This window comes from Typopeltis vanoorti, chromosome 22 (genome assembly GCF_054136105.1).
Source record: "Typopeltis vanoorti isolate ZY-2024b chromosome 22, IOZ_Tvanoo_1.0, whole genome shotgun sequence".
Classification (NCBI taxonomy): domain Eukaryota; kingdom Metazoa; phylum Arthropoda; class Arachnida; order Uropygi; family Thelyphonidae; genus Typopeltis; species Typopeltis vanoorti.
Genome location: NC_143570.1, coordinates 87,223,704 through 87,250,638, shown reverse-complemented (window position 1 = coordinate 87,250,638; position 26,935 = coordinate 87,223,704). Strand labels below are relative to the sequence as shown.

Sequence of the window (26,935 nt, the reverse complement as noted above, 5' to 3'; positions counted from 1 at the left end):
TCTTTCCTTCCTTTCTTTCTTTCTTTTCTTCTTGCTCCTTTCCCAATGCTTATTAGAATATTCCAGGGTCATTGGTGAATCTTTCCTATTTTGTTATGTAATTTCATCTTATGCAGTGGAAGTCTGCCTTCTCTCACAGGTATTTGCCTCACCTAGTAGGCTGAAGTCCCAAGCCACCTGACCATTGTAAGATAAATTGGGACCAAAACCTCCTAGATATGTGGAAAGTCTCTGCAACCCTACCACTTTTTTTTCTTGAAGTGACTTTAGTCCCTAATGCCAATATGGTTGTGCCTTTTAAAACATCCCATGCTGCATCATGCAGAATAATCACAGCCATGTTCAAGGCTTAGGCAGAGGGTCCTGTTCGAGATGTATATCACAGTTTCCAACAAAAGTCAGTGATATTGTGAACGAGGAACACAGAAGGTATAGGATTAATCTTAGAGAGAAACTTTGCATAGGCATATAGAATGTACAGGATCTACAGATAGGTACTCTTGATATTGTCTGTAAAGAGATGGAGAGGTATAAAATAGACATCATGGGAATTACAGAGACCAGATGGAATGGAGAAGGTCACTTCAAAAGACAGGATGGTAAGCAAGTTGTTTATTCATGAAGTGACTCCAAGCATTGTGGGGTAGCTGTGATACTGAAGACAGTTTAGGCAAGAGCCCTTCTTGGTTATAATCTCGTTAATGACAGGATACTTCGTATTAGACTTAAGGTTCATCCTACCAATGTGTCAATCATGATAGTTTATGCACCCCCACATAGATAGTCCTGATGGAGAGAGAGAGGAATTCTATGAAAACCTACAGACTGTTTTAGACTGCCTACCAAGAAAAGAGAGATACCTGATCTTAGAGGACTTTTAATGCAAAAGTGGGAAAGTGTATGAGAGTTAGGCCTGAGTGTGGCATTTGTTTTGGGTGAGCAGAACACCTGTGGTGAAAGACTGTTGGAATTTGCCTATGCTAAGAGATTAGTTATTACTGATACTTGATTCCATAAACACCCATGATGAACTTATACTTGGACATCTAGCATTGATAGGTGAAGTCACCAAATTGATTACATCCTGGCTCTCCAATGGTGGAAGACAAGCATTTCTGATGTGCATACTTGTCCTGGAGCAGACTATGTACAGACCATCAACTAATAAGAGCCAAAGTAAGACTGATACTCAAAACCCTTCCAAGTCAGGCATGTTCCACTAGACTGGATATCAGAGTAATTCCTAGTGGGTTCACGGAAGAGACATCAACTTCGTTGGATGATCTTTTGGAGACTAGTGAGGAGAACTCAACAGAAATGCTTTGGGAAAGAGCCAAGGTTATATAATACAAGATTCAGTTCAATTAGAAGAGATCCATGGATATCAGATTCGACATGGGATCTAATTGTAAAAAAGGCAGTTGGAGAAACAGAGACACGGTGACTGAAGAATATAAGAGATTACATAGAGAAGTTAGAGCACCATAGGCAGGAGAAGGAAAATCTTTATACCAATAAATGTGAAGAGAGAAAGTTCCAGATAAGGAGGCACAATTATAGAAGAATATTTTATGTAGTTTGTAACCTAAAGCACAAGTTTAAGCCCAAATTGAATGTCATCAAAGACAGGAATGGAGCAGTATTAACGGAAGACCTGGAAATTAAAAGCAGCTGGAAAGAATACTCTGAGGAACTATACAGCAGAGAGGATAAGGAAAATTTTGTTTTTTGGAACTTCCTCAACTTAGGCATGAGGTTGAAAGAGGAGCTGTTAGAACAGCTTAACAACAATATGACCCTGGGTGCAGATGGAATCCTAGCAGAGTTAATTAAGACCACAGAGGATGGAGGGATAAGAATGTTTCATAGATTGATTACAAGGATATAGGAGACATTATCATGGCCAAGAGACTAGAAAAAGTCAGGTTTCATACCACTACATAAGAGGGGGAGGTATGAAGGACTGCAAGAATTATAGAACTATTAGTTTAATCTTTCGTGCAAGCAAGATTCATTAAATAGCATTCTAAATAGGATTGATGCTGAGATCCCTGAGAAACAAGTAGATTTTAGTAAAATTAAGTGGACCAGAGATTAGATCTTTTGCCATGGACAGAAAATAGAAATGTTTACTCTCGATGGTAATGTGTTTCATAGACTATTCTAAAGCTTTTGGCTGTGTTCAGCATGTGAAACTGTGGGAAGTCATGAAAATAATGGGTTTTCCTCAATACACCATCAGGTTGATAGCTAACAAGAAGCCACAATAAGGACAGGTGTTGGATTTACTGATTGGCTTCAAGTTGGAAAGGGTATTAGGCAACGATGCCCACTTTCTCCTCACTTATTTATTATTTATACTGAGAACATCATGCATGTAGCATTGGATGAGTTTAAGACAGGAATTAGGATAGGTGGTAGATTGATCAGTAATCTGACGGCATGCTGATGAAATGGTGTTACACCTGATAACTTGAGAATGTAAAATTCTCAGTTATCATGGTTACACACATGAAGAATAAATAAAATAAATTAAAAACTCTGCATAAAAGATAATAGTTGAATTAATTAAAAGAAAAGGAAAGATTCTTGCATCCAATAAAATATATAAATAAAAAAAAAATAAAGGTGTTTGTTAAACTAGCTAACAAAAGAAAGAATATATTAATATTGTGATATGATTTAAATGAGAAAAGTTAAATAAGACAGAAAAGGATTAGTCATAAGAGATGGTATGTGAGAGGCTAGAGATTAAGTAATTAAGTAAGTTCATAGAAAATTTTTGGAAAGGGGATTAAATTAGACGCTAGCAAAAGAAAAACAACAGACTATCGCTCAGGGCCGATTCCCGGATTGAGACATCGTTACGGGCTCGCCGATCAAATGACGTTTGGCAGAAAAACGCCACCCTAATTGGTCGGTGAAGTAAAAACAAGTAGGGGGCGGAGATAAGAAGTTAGAAAAAGTGCCGTTAGGAGAACAGGTATAAAAGGGTTGGAACCCCCCCACGAGGCTTTTTTGGTTTTGGTTTTGATTCCGTTCCAGGAGAGTCCTTCACGAGCTCTTTCGTAGGAATGTCACGGTGGTTTCCTGACTGTCGAGGTAGGGGTTATATCTCCACGTCACAACACAGAAACAAAAGTGAGTGGAATTTCGGTTCGGTATTTCCTATGTGAGAAGCGAAGAATGCCATATAGTCAAGGAAAAGAAAGCATATTCTTTGTGTTTCGACTTCAGTGACAACTACGAGAAGGGGAAAGAAGTAAAGAAATCGATGTCCACGTGGCGAGTTGCACAGCCCATATATAGATGATTCAAAGTGTGTTCGGAGTTACGAAAAGTTAAGCCAGCGTAAGCCTAGTTCAATTCCAAAAAGAACGTAGGAGAAGCAGATTTTCGGTGAGGTTATATCAAGATAGTTCAATCAGAAGAAGGTAAAGGTCCATATGAAAATCCCAAGAAAGAAAGGTACTGTAAAATATATCTAATGTTAACTAAAATTTGTCTGTGATAAGTATCATTATTCTAATACAGAACTGTTGAAGTGACTAAGGAAAATTTATACTAGGACTTTAGTATCTGACAGAATATATTAAAAGTAAGCTGGCTAGTGTTAATGTTATGTGAATAATTAAGTCTCCTGAGAATTTTGCATGTCTATTGTAAAGTATAGGAAAGTTGAAATGTCATAGTTGTGTGTTAGTGCAGTAAATGGTTTAGTTAATCTACTTAAGTTTGAATAGTTAAATAGTGTGAATTAATCTTATTTGTCCATGTCAAATGAATTTACGTGTTGAATGTGTATTGCGGCACGATCGTAATTCCAGTTATGTGTTAGTGCAGTAAATGGTTTAGTTAATCTACTTAAGTGTGAATAGTTAAATAGTGTGAATTAATCTTATTTGTCGATGTCAAGTGAATTTATGTGTTGAATTGTTATGGCAGCATGATCGTAATACTCATTATAGGATCATAGCCTAATTACTTGTATTAAGCTAATGTTAGTTTGTAAGTATTTAGTTTTGCATTAAATTGAGTAATCAAAAAAATTGAATTGTACCATGTTAAGGAATTTAATAAACCTTTGTTCAATGATAAAAGAGTTGTCTGAAATTGCTGTCCAATGCACCACTTGAAAAATTACGAACCTAATCATGCAGGAAATTAATGTTAAGAAACGAGATAAAGTGTCATGACTGCAACATTGTTTCACTTTCAGACATATTTGAGTTCTTTCTCCTTGTTTTTGAATATAATATCTTAAACTAAATATCCCAAAAGGCGCAGTATAAATACAAATATTAGGGGTACTAAGGGGAGAAATAATTTAAGTATTAGTAGAATTTTTGGTGATATCTTGTGCGTAGGTAATAGAAGAACATAGATAAGAGGAAATTATAAAATAGAATAAAAATCGTAAATTGGGACACAACATAAATGGTGCAGTTGGTAGGATATAAAGTATAAGAAAGTTAATAGAATAGAATAAGAAGAATAGGTCACAACAATGGTATTACTTTGTAATGGCAAGGAAGAACTAGAACAAATCCTTGACAAAGTTATGAGATCATCAAGAACAGAGGACTTCAGCTCAATCCTTGCAAGACAAAGATTATAGTTCTCAAATGAAATACGGAATGGAAAGCTCCTGAGAAACAAGTATACCTTAAAGGAGAAAGAATTCAGGAAATCAGCAAGTTTGAGTACCTGGGATCCATTATTAATGTGAAGAATTGCTGTTCAGAAGAAGTCAGAATAAGATTAGGAATGGCTAAAACACCAGTCCAAGACTTGTCTACAATCTGGAAGAATGGATCTATCTCCATGGGAACAAAGCTGAGGATTTTGGATGCAGCTGTTTTTCCAACAGCGACTTATGGATGTGAGATTTGGAACCTAAAGAAATCGGGTAAGAAAATGGTAGCTGCTTTTGAGATGTGGTGTTACAGAAGGCTGTTGAGGATTTCAGTGCTAGAAAGGATCAGGAGAACTTTAAGGATTCTTAAAGATATTAACAAAAGAAAGTTGAAATACTTCAGACATATTGAAAGGATGGAAGGAGATTTCTCAAAACATAGAAAGTAAAACTCCTTGAAAAAGAGGAAGGAAGGTGTAGACCATCAGTGAGATGGGTGGATGGTGTGTCTGGAGTGACTGATCTTCAGATAGTTGAAGCCTTCATTAAAGCATGCAACAGGATCACATGGTGATGACAGGTGGGGCACATCACTGAGCATCTAAGTGACAATACAGCATCTGCTGATGTGCAGTGAATATGAAAGGATGGTGAGAAGGTATAAAGGAGATTGTAGATGACATGCATTGCAAGTTAGTATGATGCAGGTTATTATTATTATTATTATTATTATTATTATTATTACAGGCGACTCCAAGGAGTCCTTAGACTCATCGAGGGAGGCCCTAAACATCATGTCCATCACAACTATTTGACATTCACACAGTATCTATCATACTTTGCCTTGAACTCATTCACTGTCATAGCACCCACAACAGACTCAGGCAGCTTATTCCACTCATTCACCACTCTAAAAGTAAAAAACCCAGCTCTAACGCCCTTGCTAACCACACTCTTGCCCAGTTTCCATGGATGTCCCCTAGTTCTCCCACCAGTCCTGTTCTCAAAAATATCCTCTGAATTAATCCTGTAGAAACCCTTCAGCAATTTGAATATCTCAATCATATCTCCCCTTTTCTGCCTATCAACCAATTTCTGCAACCCACAAACCTTCAATCTGTTTTCATAAGGTTCATTCCATAGACCTGCTATCATCTTGGTCTCGCCTAGGTGACCAGATTTGGGCACGGTAATCAAGATGGGGTCTTATCAAGGCTCAATACAGTGGAACAATAACTTGCTTATCTCTGCTCGTCAAAGTATTCTTCAGCATCCAAGTGATTTGAGAGCTGATTTAGGCCACTTTTGCGATGTGCCCTCCAAACTTCAACTCCCTATCCATCAACTCTCCCAAGTCCCTGGCCTCATCAATCGCCTGGAGTACAGTTCCACCAATGTGATATACTGCTGCTAATCTTTTCAACCCCACACAGGAAAGCTCCTGAGAAACAAGTATATCTTAATGGAGAAAGAATTCAGGAAATCAGCAAGTTTGAGTATTACTCAACCTGCAATGATGCGGGTTGAGTAATACTCAATGATTATGGGAATTTCAACTATGGGGATATAGATTGGAGGAACAGTCAAAAGGAGGAAAGGAAGGAAATGGAATTTATACAGTTATGGAGAGATAATTACTTGAGACAGCATGTAATTAAGGGAACATGGTTTGAGATACGTCGTTATAATGGATAGGTTCGAGAGGTCTGAATCTTGTCATAACAAGATTCAGAGAACAGTAACCAATGTAGATATGCTGCCTCTTCTTTTGCAAAAGTGATCATAGTCTTGACCCGGGAAAAAAAAATATAAGAAGATATATGTGGAATTGCAAAGCAGGTGATTATCACAAGGTTGAGGAGTCAGCTTTCAGCATCGCCATGGTGTAAGTATTTGGAGGGAAAGAGTTGTTGGTAATGCATAGCAGGTTGACAAGGGGGTGTTTGAAGAAAGCAGTATCAGAACTGTATATCCAAAGTCAGAAGGATAAATCAGGTAGGAGTTAGATGGATGAATAGCATCATTAAGCAGGAGTTGTAGACAAAGAAAAAGTTGTGGAGGGAATATAAAGAAAAAAATTAGCATACCTATGAGCAGTACAATGTACAGATAAGATGGATGACCTGTATGGTAAGGAAGGCCAAAGCTAATTATGATAGAAAGCTAGCTGATGATGCCAAAGGAAATCCTAAAGAACTTGCTCTTTTGCTATGTGGCAAGTAAAAGGAGGAATGAGACTATGGAAGGATGCTTTTAAAAAGTTCTGATGGTGGGGAGATAACTGAAACAAACCAAATAGTTGATTTACTGAGTGATCATTTTGCAAGGGTGTAATATCTAGGTGGTCATGTTGCAATGTTGGATGTGACATTGATAGGAGAATAGAGGTTGAAGAAATGGAGGTGCTTAAAATATTGGAATGTCAATGGGGACTCAGGCGTGGGATTATATGGGTTATTAGCCTATGTATCAGTGGCGGCTGGTGAAAATTTTAAGTGGGGGTGCTGCATATACAAATTTAAAAAAAATCTTTTTTTTCCTAATCAGTAACCAATTTATTAATAAATAAATTTACATATTAAAAAACTGCTTTATTGAAAATATTTCACCCTCACCACGAACAAACACCAATAATAAAAGTTTTGCATCTCACAGAAATAATGCGCGCAAGTGTATGATACGCTGCCCAAACGAGCAGTGTCAGAATCACTTGTAACATGCAATGAGAAGCGCAAACGAATATTGGTAAAGCTAGCTGCAATTGGCGCGATAATTTTCACACTGCGTTAGATTGCAGTGCATTTGTTTCATGTAACGATAATTGAAAAAATATAATTCTTTTCATATTTTCAACAGTGACGCTCTTCATAATTCAACCTTGTATCTATAATAAATAATTATATGTTATTTTAACAAAATAAAATAAGATTTACAAAAAATAGTTCACCCTCACCACGAACACGCACCAATAATAAAAGTTTCCTCAATAGCACAAGCAAGCATACGATACTCTGCCCAAACGAGCAGTATTGGAATCGCTTGTAAAGTGCAATGCAATGAGAAGCGCAAACGAATATCAGAGAGTCTAGCTGCAATTGGCCGAATGTGATAATTCTGACACTTCCTTAGATCGCAGTGCATTTGTTTCGTAATCTAAAGCATTAATCGAACAATTACAATTATTAACTATTCAATCAATGTCAAAACATAAGCTATAACCTTTAACATGTTGTATTGCATTTATATAATGTTGCAAGCATTGTTATTATTTATAAACACAAACAAAATTTAATTTTTTCCTTGGGATACTGCCACTTTCTGATTTCTATCAGAAAGCCGATCTCCAATCCAGTTCACTAACCTGACATCTGTTCCTTCTATGTGTTGCCTAAGACATTTGTCCCTCAAGAATTCTAGAAATTCCATTGCTCTACTACTACTACATGCCGTTTCCTATTCTGAATTTACTCAATATATATGTGTACTCAAAGAGAGATACATGAGCAAAATAAACTTGTAGCATAGGGGGATTGTGAAGTCCAGATTGTTCTCATAGCATGTTGTTAGTGTGGAATAGGTTACTGTTAAATGTTGTGAATGCATCATCATCATCAGTGAATATGTTGAGTGATTGGGTAGATATTTCTATGAATGAATTAAAGAATCCTCTCCCTTGATGAGTCCTTGGACTCTTCTGGAGGAGCATTAATAATAAACACTGGGTATCCAGCAATGCTTGAACACACAGATAGTGTTTTGGTGATGTAACCAAACACTTATAAAGAGATTAGTGACCAAACACCCATAGAAAATAGATTAGCAATGAGATGAAACAAATGAAATATAGAAACGGTGATCAGTTTGCCTTAGCTGAATTTTCATTGAAAGGTTATTTGTTATTTTAATTTCTCCTACATGAACACAACTAAATATAATGTTTTGGTATAAAGTGGATGACTAATGAATTCATACGGCAGATGTGAAAGAGATTTTGAAAAAGTATAGAGGGAATTTATTATGCTATGCTAGGAAAGTGACTAGCATAGTAAGATAAAATTGGAACATGAGAAGATATTAGCCCCCAAGTCAAGGAAAATCCCAAGGAATTATTTTATTATGTGGGCCAGTAGGAGAAGAAATGATTGTTGTGGAAGAAAGATAGATGAAAATGCGGTGAGTGACCAATGCATATAACAAAGTGGAGTGAGTGATCACTTTTATTTCATTCTCAAAAAGTAAGTTTTAGTATTAGAGAGATGGTGAGGGTTCAAAGCTTAGAAGTGCATGAGGAGAATATGTTTCAAATACTAAGTACTATGGATCTCAATAACACAGTGGGACTGGATGGAATTTCACTATGTGTCTTAAGGCAGTATGTTAAGGAACTGACAACTCTATTAACCTGCCTTTTCAGTGAAAGTCTGGCTATGGGAAAAGGTGTCCAAGGAGTGGAAGAAGGTAAGATAATTTCATTACATGAAGGTGGTGGTAGAATGAAAGTGTCAAATTGTAGACCAGTTTGTTTTCTTCTTGTGGTTAAGATCTTGGAGAAATTGATGGGAGATCGTAGATGGCATTGGGCAGATGAGGATGATATGTATAAGGGTCAGCACTTGTTAAGAGGTTTTCTTGTTTCAGTAATATGCTTGCCTGTTATATAAAGTAACCAGAGCTGCTGATGAGAGAAAAGTATATATTGCCATTTTTTTTTATTTTTACAAATTCATTTGACATAGTGCCACATGATAAGTTGATATTTAAGTTATAATATATGGATTTATATACCAGTTTAGCAAACCATATTGGAGACTGGCTATCTGATAGATACCAGAGAGCTGTATACAAGGTAGTGGTGTCAAGAAAGCAGAATGTCACAAGTGGACCACAGGACTCAGTACTTAGATCTCTACTGTTTAACTTTTGTCTATGCCATTGTCAGTGAATTAAAGTGGGATATTTGGTTGTTTGTGGATGAAGTGAAGCTGGGGAAGGTTATCATAGTGCCAATGTGGTTGCTTTTCAGAAGGAGTTGAATAAACTGGACAGGCAAGCTATGGAATGGGTTGACCGTTTAATGCAACTAAATATAAAGTCTTGCAATCTGGGATCAACTAATGGAAGCTGCATACTCTCTCTCTCTCTCAGTGGACTGATACTAGAGGAAGTGGAAGAGACAAGGAAAGTAGTATAAACTTTACTCTCTTCATCTCCTGGCAAGAAAAAGAATTGTCAGAAATCGTGAAGAGAATTTTTGGATGATGAGTGGCAAATGGAATGCATTTACTTCTTTGCGAATACTAGGAATACATAGATAACTAGATGAAAGGAGGAACAGTGCATCATAAGTAATGGATAAAGGTATACTTCAATAATGATTTTGTTCTCACTAAGGGAAACACTGTGGGAGTCGTCCCTTAAATTTAAACAGTAAATTACATGATAACCACAATAATTACTTTAATGAAATTAAAGTAATTATTGTGGTTATCATGTAATTTATATCTGATTTGAAATCATTTGAAGGATGATTTGAAAATCCCCCAAGCTGCATTGATCTCTTTTCCAGCTAACTCCTCATTCCATGCTACACCTGCAAGCTGTCTCCTGAGCTTTTCATAATCCCCCCCTCCCTTGTAGTTCCACATATACCCCCTTTTCTCACAGGGGTCCTTGCACTGCTGGCAACCACCCAGGTAATCGCCTCATGGTCACTCTCACCAATTGGTGGATGATTTGACACCTCATTTATAATTACATCCTCTGATGAGATGACCAAATCCAAGACCCTTAATCCTCATGTACCCTCTGTTACATACTGTCTGAGGTGGTTATCCTTCAAAAACTCGAGAAACTCATTTTCTTTACTTCCAGTTGCTATCTCATCATTCCAGTCTATATTGCCATAATTAAAATCACCCTTTTCTTATTTGCTTGGCTAATTTGACTATACATTTTCACTATCACATCCACAGTACGTCTATAACAACATCCCACCAAGTATTTGATTCCATTCACCTCTATCTCACACCACACTGCCTCAAAACCACTGGCACTATTTCCGTTTTGCATCTCTACTTTATATGGACATAATTCTTTCTCTATCATCAATAGCACTCCCCTCCCTTTTTACTCCTTCTATCCTCACGAAACACATCATACCCTTCCATCTCTATTCCTGTCAGGATGTCATCCTCTTCCAACCATGTCTCACTTATTCCAATAATCTTTGGGTGAACAGACGCAATTAGTACAACCATTTCATCTGCCTTGTTTCTTATACTTCTAGCATTGGTATACAAACACAACAGCTCATTTCTGGATCTACAGCTAGTTCCACTGATACCACTCACTCGATGTGATCTCTCCATGCTAGACTGGGGCCATTTCCCTTTATGCTTCTTCATTTTAGAACCCTTTTCAATTCCAACTGTTACCTCTTGATCCCTGGTCATCCCATTCCTTTCCTACCTACACATGCTCTCACCTCCTCTTGGAGTATCCACCTTTCTCATGCTGTGTACCCCTGTCCACCCTGAGCCTCCCCGTTTCCCTGCTCCTCTTGCACACCCATTCTCTCATTTTCTATACTCATACCACTCACTTCCCCATTCATATCCACTTCTTCAATCTCTCCTGTCTTACTCTCCTGCTCTTCCACATCACTCCCCTCTCGATCTGATTCATTCTCTCTATTCACTTCTCTACCTTCCAGCAGCAGTCTCTCCAAGCGACTCACACCATAACCACTCAAATGCAGTCTCGCTCCCATACAGCTCACTTCATCCCTCAAACTCATTCCACACATTAATAAACTGTACTCCCATCTCCTCACACATTTCAGCCAGAATATCATTCATAATCCTTGCTCTCTGCCTCATTTCACCACAATCATACCTAGGCAACACACTGACTACCCTTCCTGTCACACTATTCTGTTTTATCCTTCCAAGCAGCCTCCTGATATCCATTCTGACACACTCTTTGTCCTCTCTCAAATCATTTGTACCAATTAATACTATTAACTCTTTTGCTTGCTCCTGCCTCATATCCAATGCCTCAATCACTCTACTCATTTTACCACCTGGAAAACATACCTTGTGCTTTCTATCCTCTAGCACACCTTTAATAATGGAGTCGCCATACAACACCACTTGCTCATCTTTCGTTAACTCTTTCATGCCATCATGATTTATTTTAATAGTTTTGACCTGAATTTTCTTAATTTCATTCCACATCCATTTCATTTCTTGCCTCATCCAATGCAATTCAACTTCCGAATCTCACGACACATTCTCTCTATCATTAAATCTTTCTAACTCTCGATCCCCTCTTCTCACTTTCACCTCATTCATCCTTCTTTGTTTCCGTACTTTTGGTCCAACATACTTCCAACTTTCGCTATCATTCTTCTCACTTTCACTCTCATTTATCTTTCTTTGTTTCTGTACTTTCGGTCTAACATTCGTCCAACTTTCGCCATCATTCATTCTTTTTTCACTATCATTCATTCTTTCGTTTTTTTTCACTTTTGATTTCTGCGTCACGCCATTTCTAGTTTCATTTGTTCTCTCAATTTCGTTTTCTTTTGTCCCTTTTAACATCCGTTACGGTTTTCAAATCGCTCTTTTTCTTTTTTACTGATTTTTTAACATTTTTTCGCCTCTCTTTCTCGCCATCCTTCTCTTTCAAATGTGCACTCATGTTTCCCCGCGACATTCTCGTTACTAACACTTTCTGTCATCAATTTCATATTTGCATTCATCAGTTCCTCGTTCAGGTCACACTTCGCACACACCCTTCTTCCATCTGTGCTAAACATCCACAAATCATTTATGTAATCGAAGGAATACATATAACAGACCTCACACTTAAAGAAACGACTGAAATCTAAATTAAAATCATGGAATGACAATGCCGCTGCCATTTTTTTTTCTCTGCAGGTTACTAGGTCTAATAATAACGATTTTGTAATTTAGTTTAGGCAAGAAAAGTCCCCCACACTAATAATACCGATAGCGCACAACGTTTACAGCCACTCTTACTCAAACAATTATGCATATATACTTAATTATTCCTAGAATAACTTATCTCAATCAGGAGCTCTTTTTAGAAACGTCCACAGCGCTTGACTCACTAGCGCCCTCTCCGGTATTTCTTACTGAAAATAACAATACATCATCATCAGTGAGTAGAAACAAGCAAATCAAAGGAATGGGAATACAAGGTACATACAACAGTTGGTTTACCAATTAAAATCTGTTGCTGCATGTTAGAAATTAATATTATTAAAAATATTATTGAAAACTATTTTTGATGATTACATATGATAAGAATCTCACAAACTTTTTTTGGGGAGAGGAAACAATCGTTCTGATTCAGATTTGGCTGATTGCATAGTACTTGTTTTAGCCTCCTAATTTGCCATTTTAATGCTTAGTGGATCTTGAATTGATAATTTCCCTTTTTCTGGTGTATTCATCTATTTTGAATGTTGAAATGCTGTTACTGATCTCAGACTTGAAGGGGTTCAACTCAATACAAATAAACCTTATCTTTAATTATTCTTGTAGACGTCATAAATCACTCAGTATATTCAAATAAATAATCGAATCAATCAAATATTATTTACAGTAAAATATATACACAGGTCATTAAACTGTAAATTCATAACATATTCATCTATATAAAAATGCTAAAAGTATCAGGAAGAAGAGGGAGGAGTTTTTGGCATTGGTTAGTGCAAAATCTCCAAAAGTTATAGGGATTAGTTGAGACTTGGCTAACAGCAGATGATATAATTACAGGGATAGAATTTGAAGGGTTTTTAGTATTTTCAGGGAAAATAAGATAGGATGGGGGGGGGGGTACTGCTGATGATAGCAGATGAATTGCAGCCAAAAAGAATAGGAGACAGGCAGGAGGGTGGTTGTTCATTTGAAGCAATCTGGTATGAGATTAAGGATAGTAAGACAAAATATCATCAGTTGTTGCTATAGGCCAGGGTGTTCCATGGATGATCTGGAAGACATGCATGGCTAAATAGTACAATAAGTACAGGTCAAGTGATTATTATGGGGGACTTCAACTATGGAAATATAGACTGGAATTAAGAAAAATCACATGGTAGGAAGGAAATGAAATTTATACACCTACTGAGAGATAATTAGTTGAGACAGCATGTAATGGAAGGGACTAGGGGTGTTGAGAGTATTGGACCTGGTCATAGGATCAGAAGAGCTATCCATAACCATTGTGACCACATTGCCTCCAATTGGTGAAAGCAACTTGGAAGATTTTACAACACAAGGAATACAATGCAAGTGATTATGACATACTTAAGAAAAAACTCAAATCTGTACCATGGCATAAAACATTGCAGGGTAAGGATGTTAGTAGTGCATAGGATATAGTTAAGGGTCATGTAGTGGAAGCAATATTCAATTGTATACCTAAGGTAAGGAGGGTTAATCAGGTAGGAGTTATATAGATGCGTAATATCATTAAACACAAGCTGTAGAAGAAAATGATGTGGAGGGTATATAGGGAGAAAGATGACCAGCAAACTCATGAACATTACAAGACTCAGGCAAAAAAGGTGAGCAGCATGGCAAGGAATGTAAAATCAGATTATGAGAAGAATCTAGCTGAGCAGGCCAAAGGAAATCCCAAAGAGTTCTTTCATTATGTGGCAAGTAAGAGGAAGAATGATTATGGAAGATTTTGTTGTTTTAAGGATACTTGCGACATAAGACTGAATGATATAATCACGTAATCACAAGAAAGATATTTATTTAACCAAATATTTCCAGACCGAAATATTTGGTTAAATAAATATCTTTCTTGTGATTACGTGATTATATCATTCATTATGGAAGATTAGTCTTAATGAGTGATGATGGTCACAAGGTTACAGAAGCAGATAAAATAGTTGATTTACTGAGTGACCACTTTGCAAGCATATTTCTTACTAGTGAGGTTACTGCTTTAAATATGTGACAGACACTAATGTAGGAACAGAGGTGGATGAATTTGCAGGTTCTTAGGATATTGCAGAATCTCAATGTAAATACAGCTGTGTGATTAGATGGGATATCAGCTAGGGTTTTGCGAGAATGTACAAGGGAACTGGCAATGCCTCTGACTAGGCTCTTGAAGTCTCATCTCTGGTAGAGTTCCAAGGGAGTTGAAAGAGAGCAAAATAATTCCCTTGCATAAGGGAGGTTTGAAGACTACAGTAGCAAATTATAGACCAGTCAGTATCTCAGGTGGTGGTAAAAGTACTAGAAAAATTGATAAAAAAGAGAATTCAAGAATGGGTGTATAAAAATATGATGCTGTATGAGGGGCAACATGCCTTTGTGAAAGATTGGTCATGCCTTAGTAATTTACTAACTTTTTATAATAGAGTAATAGCAGAGTTAGATAAAGTAAATGGCTATATGGTAATTCTGCTGGATTTTGCAAAAGAATTTGACAGAATACCACATGGAACTCTGTTATGCAAATTAGAACAAATAGGGATGGATATGACACTTGTTAAGTGGATAAGAGGATAGCTGCTGGACAGATATCAAAAGTGGTATATGGAAGGATAGAATTGAGGCAAAAACAGGTGACTAGTGGTGTACCACAAAGTTGAGTGCTGGGACCATTGCTCAACTTTATGGCACACCACTAGTCACATGTTGAATTTGTATACACCCTCTGTCCAAAAAGAAACCGAACTTTTGGAAAATATAAGAAACTAGTGGCACCACCTGTTGTATATTTTTTGTTGTTGAAAGCGGCAACCTTCATTAGTGTTGTTTCAACTGTTTATAACTTTGTTTCATTAGAAGCCGAGTTATAGTTCCAAAAGTGACAGTGTGTTTTGACGAACGGTCGGAAAATGAGTTTCAAACAGAGCTGATTGACTTTTGTGTTAAACTTGCTAAAAGTTTTACCAAAACACATCAAATGCTTCAAAAAGCATACGGTGATGAATGCTTATCCCGCACTCAAGTTTATGAGTGGTTTAAGATATTTCAAAGTGGTTGTGAGACACTTGAGGACGATGAAAAGCCGGGCCATCCAAAAACTGGACAGAGCGAAGTTAACATCCAAAAAGTGCATAATTTCATCAAAGAAAACCTGAAATCGTCTTTGATATTGATTGAAGATGAATTAGGGATTCCAAAATCAACTGTGCACAACATTTTGACCGAGAGTTTGGGCCTTCGTAAATTGAATTCGCGATTTGTTCCCCACAAGTTGACCGATGACCAAAAAATGTATCAAATTGAACACTGCAAGGACCTCATTAAAACCACTCGTAAGGACTCAAACTTCCTTGAAATGATTGCTACTGGTGTAGAAACATGGTGTTTTGGGTATGAGCCCAAAACAAAGTGCCAGAGTGCTGAGTGGAGATCACCAGAAGAGTGGCATCCGAAAAAAAGTCACTTGGCGAAGTCAAAAGTAAAGACAATGCTGATTTGTTTCTATGATTCCAAGGACATTATCCATAAAGAATTCGTTCCGCCTGACCAAACGGTCAGTGGTGAGTTTTATCTCAAAGTTTTGAAGCGATTGATAGCGAGAATTCGTCATGTACGGCATGAATATCTTTGGAGACAGTCTTTGGTGAAAAACCAATTCGTGTGTTGGATCACTGTCCGTGTTCACCTGATTTAGCATCCTGTGACTTCTTTCTCTTCCCCCGACTTCATTTGCCAATGAAAGGAAAGCGATACGACACCATTGAAAACGTTCAAGGAGCGGTAACCATGATCCTCAACAGTATCCCAAAAACCGATATAAAAAAACTCATTTCATCAATTAATTGACCGTGCCAAATGCTGTATCGAAGCTGAGGGAGAGTATATTGATTGAGATAAATGATTTGCATAATTATAACTGGCCTGCGTTTTATTTTCTATCAAAAGTTCAGTTTCTTTTTAGACAGAGGGTGTATAAATGATATAAGAAATAACCTGAAAGTAAATATTCAGTTGCTTGCTGATGCTGTTAAATTAGATAGAGTAATAGTTAATCAAGGCAATGTGGAAAGCTTGCAGGAAGATTTAAATAGGCTGTCAGTATGGGCAAAAGTTAATGGAAATATTATTATTATTAACATTTGACCTCCATGAAGTCAGACTCATCCTGGGAGGTACTCACTATTGCATACAATGCTCTTCCAACTGCATCTTAAACTGATTCAAATTTCTCCACATCCACAACACGCTCAGGCAATGCATTCCACTCATCAACTACCCTCCATGCAAAGAACCTGCTTCTCACTCCTTTGCTCACACCCTCCTTATACAATTTCCAGCAATGGCCTCTTGCTCTACTCCCCTCTCTCATTCTATGAAAAATCTCTTCCATGTCTACCCGATTACAACCCCTAACCAGCTTATGTCTCAATCATATCTCCCCCCCCCTCTTCCTCCTATTCATAAGGCTTTGCAACTTACATTCTCTCAATCTGTACTCGTACTCCACATTCCAAAGACCACTGACTACCTTTGTGAATCTTCTCTGTACCCCTTTCCAACATATCCTCATCACCATGAAAACCTGGCAACCAAATCTCTCCACAATAATCCATATGAGGCCTGATCAAGGCCTTACACAATGGAATCATAACCTCTCTATTTCTGCATGTCAGAGTTCTCTACATCATTGCCATTATTCGATGTCATGTCTTCACGACTTGTGCAATGTGGCCCCTGAATTTCAGGTCCTTGTCCACCATCACTCCTAGATCTCTCATCTCCTCTACTTCTTAAAGTTTCCCCACCAAGTGTATACTTTGCATCCTATCGTTCCTTATGAAATCTCAAAACCTTGCACTTGGCAACATTGAACTGATAGTTCCACTTACCTGCCCATTCATGCAATCTATTCAAGTCCTCTTGTATGGCATCAACACCAGCCTGACTGTGCATTGCTCTCCCCTGTTTTGCATAATCTGCAAACAGCTGGATATCACTAGTTAAACCCAACCCAATATCATTAACATGCAAATTGAACAGCAATGGCCCCAAAACTGACCCCTGCGGCACACCACTGGTGACCTACTACACTCCAATATATACAACTTTCTGATACCTATTTGACAGCCAGTTACTGCGCAGAAGTCTGTTATCCAATCCCATCTGTTTCAATTTATTTAAGAGCTTGTCATGTGGCAGTCTGTCCAAAGCCTTTGCAAAATCCAAGTACACTACTGTATATGCATCTCCTCTGTCCAAGGTATTTTTTACCTTGTTATAGTACATAAGTAAGTTAGTGAAACATGATCTCCCCTTAACAAACCCATGCTGATAACCACATAGAATACTGCTGTTATCAACCCATTTCTGTATCATATTTCTCACCAATCTCTCCAGGACCTTCACCACAATCCAGATATACAGACTAGCCTATAATTTGAAGCTATAGCCTTATCACTGCCTTTATGCAGTGGAACAATTTTACCCTCCTTCCACTCCCTTGGAACCTTTGCTGTTGCAAAACTCTTATTAAACAGGCATGCCAATGCTACTGCCAGTTCCCTGGAACATTCCCTTAAGATGCATGGTGATATGTCATTAAATCCTATCGCCTTATTAACATCAAGGTTATTTATTTCCTCAAATACCTCCTGCTCACTTGCAATTGAACTATCCTCTCCTATGTCCTCTACACTCAAGTTCCTCATGATTCCACCCTGATCAGGATGAAACACACTTATAAATTGATCACTGAATACCTCAACAATGTCTTCTGCAGCAGTTACCATTCTACCACTTTTATCCCTTAACTTCATCTTTCCATGATCATTCTTCCTTCTACTTGCCACATATCTAAAAAAAAAAAAAAAAAAAAAAAAAAAAAAAAAAAAAAAAAACTCTAAGGTTTTTCTTAGCCTGATTTGCCAATTTCTGCTCATACTCTACTTTTGTTTTCCTTACTAACTGAGTCACTCTCCTGCTTGTTCTTTATATTCTTCATGTGACTGATTACCATTATTCATCTTTTACTTCCTACAAAGTGCTTTCTTTTTCCAGATTTCATGCTTAAGCTCCACATTCATCCATTTCACACATACATTATTCAGCCTTTTGGCCTTTGGAATACATTCGCACACTGATGCTGTTATGTATTTCTTTGTAAGTTCCCATGCAGCATTTATTTCCTTACCACTCAACTCCTCGTTCCATGTTATAGCTCGATGTTGTCTCCTAAGCTTGTCATAATCACCAGCCTTATAATTCCACATATATATTCAGTTGTTTGCTGATGATGCTAAATTAGGTAGAGTAATAGTTAATCAAGTCAACGTGGAGAGTTGCAGGAAGATTTAAATAAGCTGTCAGTATGGGCAAAAGTTAATGGGTGTCAGTTTAATGTTGAGAAATGTAAGTTTATGCATTTTCGGATAAATAGATTACAAGCTGTGTATCATATCACATTGATAGCACTGTACTCCAGGAAATAGATGAAGCTAGAGATTTAGGGTTGGTGGTAGACAGAGAGTTAAAGTTTAGAGGAGATATTGCTAAGGTTGCTAAATTAGCCCTTAAGATTTCTTGGCTAGTGAAGAACACATTAACTAGTAGAAATAAAGAAGTTGTAATTACTCTTTATAAGGCCTTGATACGCACACATCTGGATTACTGTGCTCATCTGGTCCCCTGGGTTTCTTGGGGGGGATGAGGAAGTGGTGGAGAGGATTCAGAGGTGTGTGACCAAGATGGTGAATGTCCTGTGGAATGTTCCCTGTGAGGATAGATTGAAGGTGTGTGGATTGCAGAAGTTGGTTGATAGGAGAGAAAGAGGGAATATGATAAAAACATTTATGTTGCTTAAAGGATTTTATAGGATAGATGCAGGGGAAATGTTTCAGCACTTGGCTAGTTACCAGAACAAGGGGTCATCCCTGGTAGTTGAATAAAAGTGTGGTCAGAAGTGTGAGAACTAGATTTTTTGCTTGGAGTGTGGCAAATGAGTGAAGTGGATTGCCAGAATCAGTTGTGAGTGCTTTTTCTGTTAAGGGGTTCAAGGAGAGGTATGATAGATTGTGTGGATAGATTGGGTCTTCAGTAATGAGTCTTCAGACTCCTTGGAGGTGCCCATATAATAATGATGATGATGATTATTGATAGAAACCTGAAATACAGGAATATATTGCAAAGGTGGTGAAGGTAACCAAGATGATTGCTGCAATATTGAGAGGGATGCTGACCTGTATTCTGAATGTTATGATTAAGTTTTTGTTTATTTTTTTATTTTATTTTATTTATTATTATTCATTTATTTATTTTATTTTATTTTTTTTTGTTAGGGCATCAAGTCCAGAACAGGTATTTTATGGAGGAGATCTGAAGACTATAAGCGATATAAAATTTCAAGATGATGTAGGAAGTGAAGTGATTCATACGTATGAGGTATTTTTGTATTCTTTCTGTTTCTGTACATTATAATGATATCTGAATTATTCACCTTTCAAATAATCAATCCCCACCCCCTCTCTGAATAGGTTATCATGTCACCTGGCTTCAGACAGAGAACCATGTAACCGTACCTTGAGTTATGGTCAGGGCCGGTCCAAGAGTATCTGATGCCCCTAGGCAAAGAAAATTTAGGCACCCCTATACATTCTCTCTCTCTATATATATTTTGTCATACTCACACAAACATAAGCCCATAGGCGATTGTCTAGGGTCACTTAATGATAAAACCGACCCTGGTTACGGTTACATGGTTCTATATGTAACCGTACCTCGTTATGATCATCAAATTGATTTATCAGCAAGAGTTGATAATTGAGGGATTACTCTAATTTGACAAATCATACTTTAATCTGATTTATTATTTTCTTGACCTCTGTGTATTCAGGAGACTCATTGTGGGAGATCAGCAGTAGTGAATACAAAGTATTGTGCCACTCCTTAAATTCATCCACCATTTGCACTTTCACCACTCTCTCAGGCAAGGCATTCCATATAAAAAACTTGCTTCTTACGATTTTACTCACTGCTTCATCTTGTAACTTCCAGGGATGGCCCCTTGTCCATCCATGTTCCTTCCCCTTTTTTCATTCTACCATATGAAAAAAATCTCCTCAGTGTTAATCTGATAATAACCTTCAACAGCTTAAATGTCTCAATCATATCCCCCCTCCCCTTTGTCTTTGATCCACCAAACTCTGCAATCTGCATGCCCTCAGTCTATACTTATAATGAACATTGCACAATCCTGATATCATTTTTTTGCTATCCATCTCTGCACTCTCTCCAAGGTACTTCATTCCCTTCAAATCTCTGTAACTAGATCCAAGCATAGAAATCCAGATGTGGTCTGAATAGAGCTTTATACAGTGGAACCACCACACTTTTATCTCTCATGGTCAATGTCCTCCTCAATATGTTTGTTTTATATAGTGACTCAACCGTTAAAGGTGTGGTAAAAAAAAAAGTGCACAAGACATGTTTTACAGGTGGTACAAAAAATTAAATATCAGATGCTTTGCATGAAGGAAAGAACAGGTGTCAGAATTAGTGGTAGTGGTTGGCACAAATGACTTGAATAGAGAGAGAGAGACAAAGAATGTGGAAAAGGATTTGAAGAAGTTACTGCAGGAAGTGAAGGGTAATAATGTCATTCGGAAAGTGGTTAGTTTGCTGCCCAGATATGATAGTAGTGAACTGAGAAGAGCAACGATACTGAATGACAAGATGACTGAATTGTAGCAGACAGAGTGTTCAATTTGTAAATGTATGGAATGAATTTGAAGGGAAGTTAGAATAGTTCAAAGCTGATGGATGCATTTGAATGGGTTTGGTGTTTCTCATTTGGAACAATTGCTGTTTAATAAGAGTGCACAGGGTTTATATGAAATTTGTACCACTAAGATCAGAAATAGAGGATGAGAAGAAGGTTGTGGAAGGACGAGAAAGGGATGGATACAAAGGTGATGAAGTGATTAAAGCAGAGCTAAGTGATGTAGTGCAAAACGGTGGGGATGATAAGAATATAAATGAAAATCAGGGAAACAGGGATGATCAGAATGAAGAGAGAAGTGCACCATAGCAGAGAGAGTAAAGAGTGATTGTTTTGATGGGATGTGTGGAAGACTGTCTTGTATACTACTAGTAGAGTGTTTTCTATAGTTTCTTCTCTTAATCCATATAAATTTATTCAGTTGGCTTCCCACTGTACTAGCTTTGCTTATTCTGTTATCTATTTCCATCTTTAGTTTGCAATTTTTACTAAACATTACATCTAAAACTGAAGTAATTTGATTCTTTTACAGATTCTTTATTGAGAATGAAGTTGACATTTTCCATGTTCCTGCTTATTTTCATAGTTTTTATTATTGATTTTCATGCACATTGTTACTATAATTGTCCAGTTTCATTAAGGAGTTTGAAAAGTTTGAACTATATTTATTTAGGAGTATAACATCATTGCATAAAGCAAAGAGTTAAGGTTAAGATTTCCCATTTTGATATAGGGTTTACTGCCACTTTCCTGCATAATATGATCCATATAAATGATGAATAATAATATTGAAATAGCATGTATACCCTTATCCTATACCTGATTTAACATAATTTTCCTGTATACCTGCTTCAATTCCGGCTTAAATATAGATTGTGCATTGATCTGCATAATGTCTTGTTTATCTGATCTAACTGTAGTAGTAGTGGTGTTTTTTGAATAGTTTTCCTCTTGGCACCTTATCATATGCCCTGTTCTAGATCTACAAAACTTTTAGAGCTTTTTTTAAAAGATCCTTTTCATATTTCTGTTATTTCTCGACTATTTATCTTCAAGTGGAAATCTGATCCTAGCTACTCTTATTTGGTCTAAACTGATCTTGTTCTTCAAGTTTCTTTTCCACATTTTTTCTTGCTTACACTTGCTTGCATAAATCTTATGGAACACTCAGTTGAAAAATTCTTTAATTTTGACCATGGCTTTTTATATAGTGTAGCCACAATAAAACATTTATATAGCTTCATATTTGGGCATATCTGGTCAATTGTCATTTACTCTAGTTGCCTTTCTGTATTTTGGATTTCTGTTGGGTTTTTTCTTACCTAAAGTATTGAAAGGTACTCCTGATTGCATTCATTTTGAAGATTTTATACCACTGGTCTGTCATTTCTTGATTCATTGAGCAATCATTCAAAGTAATTACTGCAGTCATCTAGAATATCTTCAGCTTTCATCATTTCTTTTATCATTTCTCATTCCTTTTACAGTACTTGTTTCTCCATTTATAAGTCCAGAACATTTTGACACCTTTGTGATATTTGTCTTAACAAAATCTTCCATTTAGCTATTTTACACACAGCTTAGTGTTCTTATATTTTTTCCTATATTCTCTTGTGCACCCACTGACTAACTTGTTAGGAACTTTTAATATGTGTTTCTTTTCCAGGACTTCCTTTTTAATTTCTTGAAGTGCACAATGAAATTAAAAGTTTGATTTTTCAAACTTTTATTCAGAATATGCCAAAACTTTGCTTCCAAAGTTTTTTCTTTTCAAAGTTCATTTTTTTTCTGAATATAATATTGGTACATTTTGAGTGTGTCAACAGAGTGCATCTCTGAAAGATGCACCACTTTGTTCATTTTTAAATCCTTCATATAGTATGATACTGGATTTGTCCTAATCAAAACTGAATGATGATCTCCTCCTATTTCAAATTTTCTGTATGCTATTGAATTTCGAACAAGGGTGAAGATACCATTTTCGACAACAACAACATGATCAATAACGATTTTTGATATTTTTTATGTGTTCTCCTCCTGAATGTGCAGATTAGATGTTAATAATAACTAGTAACTGTCCATCATGAAGGTTATTTTCTTGATCATAAATTAGTAAATAATAATATTTTTTGGTTTACCGATCAAGTGTTGATCAATTTTATTAACTGAACCAACTAGTTTCGCCACACTTATCTGTTGGCATCTTCAGGGATTACATAGAGGTTTAAACAATCTCACAATTATGCGTAACTGCAAACTGACAAGAATAACTGTAAAAAACTGACTAGAATAATTACAAATAAAATAGTATCGAACGTGAGTGAAACACGTATCGCGTGTACAAGATCAGCTAGCTGTTGCTGAGGAACTTTCTATAGTTTGTATTAAAGTTCATTTCTCCCATTTTTAAGGTTCTGATTAGGGTTTTCCATATCTCTGGAAGTATTAGGCCTTGATTTCTGTTAAGGTTGACAGTAGAACGGGCGACTGTGGCTGCCTCTTTGAAAATTCTTGAATGGTAATCTTCCTCTATGTAAGGGGAACAACTTTTGTCCCACTCGATGACATGGTTAGTTGTAGAGAAATGAGACGATAGGCCAGAAATGTCCTGTCTGTTGTTTTTGACAATAGCCAATGTGCTCCTTTTTCCTGATTTCGAGGGTTCTCGAAGTCTGTCCGATGTAACTAGAGCCACATGAGCATGGAATATTATAAACTCCAGCATATTTGTAGAAAGGATGGTTGTCTTTTGGAGATCTTAGTAGTTTGCTAATAGATTCTATTGGTTTGAATGTTACTCTTATTTTATGTTGTTTGAGGAGATTGGCAAGCTTGTTGGAGATGCCACTTACAAACAGAATTGCAATCGTTTTTATATATTGAATATCTTCTTGTTCTCTTTGTGGTGGTTCAGAGAAAAGGATTTTAGTGACTAGTCTTCTTGGATATCCGTTCAAGTACAAATTGTTGGAAATAAATTTTAACTCATCTTGAAGGGTCTTGTTGTCCGTTGTGATGCGAATCGCTCTTTTCTTTAACATGTGTACAATGCTGAGTTTATGTGAGATGTGGTGGGAGGAGTTGAAATGTAGGTAGCGACCTGTATTGGTCAGTTTTCTGTACACCGATAGATTTATACTGCCGTCAATTTGTTTTTGATTAAGATGTCTAAAAACGGTAGTTGTTTTTCTCTTTCAAGTTCTAGAGTGAATTTAATAGAATGATGGAAGGCATTGATCTTTTTGAGAAAATCAGATATGTCATCTTTGTTATTGTTATTGTCATCTTTGTTATTGAAGATATCGTCCACATATCTAGACCAAATTTTAGGTTTAGGAAAAATTTGCAATAAGATTTTGTTTTCTAAGTCTTCCATAAAGAGGTCAGCACATGAAGGTGAGAGTGGGCTCCCCATTGCTAAGCCTGTTAATTGTTGATAGATCTTATTTTTCCAAGAAAAGTAGTTGGAGTTTAGGCAGTGAGCAAACAATGAGGTTATATCTTGTGGGAACAAGGTACTTAAGATCTTAAACCTCGTTTCAATACTAGACAAGCTAAAAATATTTATTTGAAGACATCGATGTTACTCATTCGTGAAAGGTTACATCACACAAGATTTGTGCTTAGTCAAATTGACTCACAATGTTATGAACTGTTCATGGATCTCTCCAGCTCTTTAGATGAGGAAATTTGGCAAGTCTTAGATAAAATGATTAATACAAGTTTCACCAAAGCTTTTAACAAAAGCAGACAGACCCAGATTAAAAAATTTAACCACCTTTATACCACCCACAATGAGTCTAAACCTTCTCTACCAGACAACCAAGTTATTATTAATTTCTCAAACCACATCTTAAAGAAACCTGAAATCGATATTCTCAAAAAAGGTTTCAACTATGCAATAGCTCCTCAACAGATTCCTAAGGTAGATTTCATCTGTAGGCTAGAAAAAGGAATCTCATTATTACCGCCTCACACAGCAAATGATCTAAGACTAAAAAGTTGTATAGTACTTTCTTCTGCATATTCCACAAAACAAAACTTCTCCTCATTAGAAGAACTATTCGTAATTTAAAAAACAACAAAGACATCATAATACTTAAAGCAGATAAAGGAAACAGTACTGTAATACTGAACTCAAAGGACTATGAGGACAAAGTCAACCATCTACTATCTGACTTGTCTGTATGCCGTCTTTTAACAAAAGATCCAACATTAAAAAACCACAATGATACCAATGAATTACTATGCAATTTATCCAACTGGCCAACAGACTTGATTAAAAAACTAAAATCGATGCATCCTTTAACTCCGAGACTCTATGGTGTGCCAAAAGTGCACAAAGATGGTATTCCTTTACACCCAATCGTTGATGCAATCAACTCTCCTACCTACTTATTGTCAAAATATCTCTCGAAACTCTTACAGCAACACATCCACAACTCAGAGAGTTACATTAAAAACTCCAGACATTTTGTGGAAAAGTTAAAAAAAAAACATCAAGATATTGGATAATGATCTTCTAGCCAGCTTAGATGTCACCTCTCTCTTTACAAACGTTCCTGTAGTAGAGGTCATTGGCATCTTAAGTACCTTGTTCCCACAAGATATAACCTCATTGTTTGCTCACTGCCTAAACTCCAACTACTTTTCTTGGAAAAATAAGATCTATCAACAATTAACAGGCTTGGCAATGGGGAGCCCACTCTCACCTTCATGTGCTGACCTCTTTTTGGAAGACTTAGAAAACAAAATCTTAATGCAAATTTTTCCTAAACCTAAAATTTGGTTTAGATATGTGGACGATATCTTCATCGTATGGAACAATAACAAAGATGACATATATGATTTTCTCAAAAAGATCAATGCCTTCCATCATTCTATTAAATTCACTCTGGAACTTGAAAGAGAAAAACAACTACCGTTTTTAGACATCTTAATCAAAAAACAAATTGACGGCAGTATAAATCTATCGGTGTACAGAAAACTGACCAATACAGGTCGCTACCTACATTTCAACTCCTCCCACCACATCTCACATAAACTCAGCATTGTACACATGTTAAAGAAAAGAGCGATTCGCATCACAACGGACAACAAGACCCTTCAAGATGAGTTAAAATTTATTTCCAACAATTTGTACTTGAACGGATATCCAAGAAGACTAGTCACTAAAATCCTTTTCTCTGAACCACCACAAAGAGAACAAGAAGATATTCAATATATAAAAACGATTGCAATTCCGTTTGTAAGTGGCATCTCCAACAAGCTCACCAATCTCCTCAAACAACATAAAATAAGAGTAACATTCAAACCAATAGAATCTATTAGCAAACTACTAAGATCTCCAAAAGACAACCATCCTTTCTACAAATATGCTGGAGTTTATAATATTCCATACTCATGTGGCTCTAGTTACATCGGACAGACTTCGAGAACCCTTGAAATCAGGAAAAAGGAGCACATTGGCTATTGTCAAAAACAACAGACAGGACATTTCTGGCCTATCGTCTCATTTCTCTACAACTAACCATGTCATCGAGTGGG

At 36.8% G+C, this 26,935-nt stretch overlaps 1 protein-coding gene across 1 annotated transcript in view; it reads left to right on the top strand.

Moving 5' to 3' along the window:
* LOC150094544 (integrin alpha-PS1-like) overlaps positions 1-26,935 on the top strand; it is a 397,822-nt gene that overhangs the window by 305,277 nt on the left and 65,610 nt on the right. Inside the window, exon 19 of the mRNA XM_090412091.1 lies at positions 19,950-20,052. Within this exon, the coding sequence (XP_090268217.1) occupies positions 19,950-20,052 (103 nt within the window). The remainder of the gene's footprint in view (positions 1-19,949; positions 20,053-26,935) is intronic.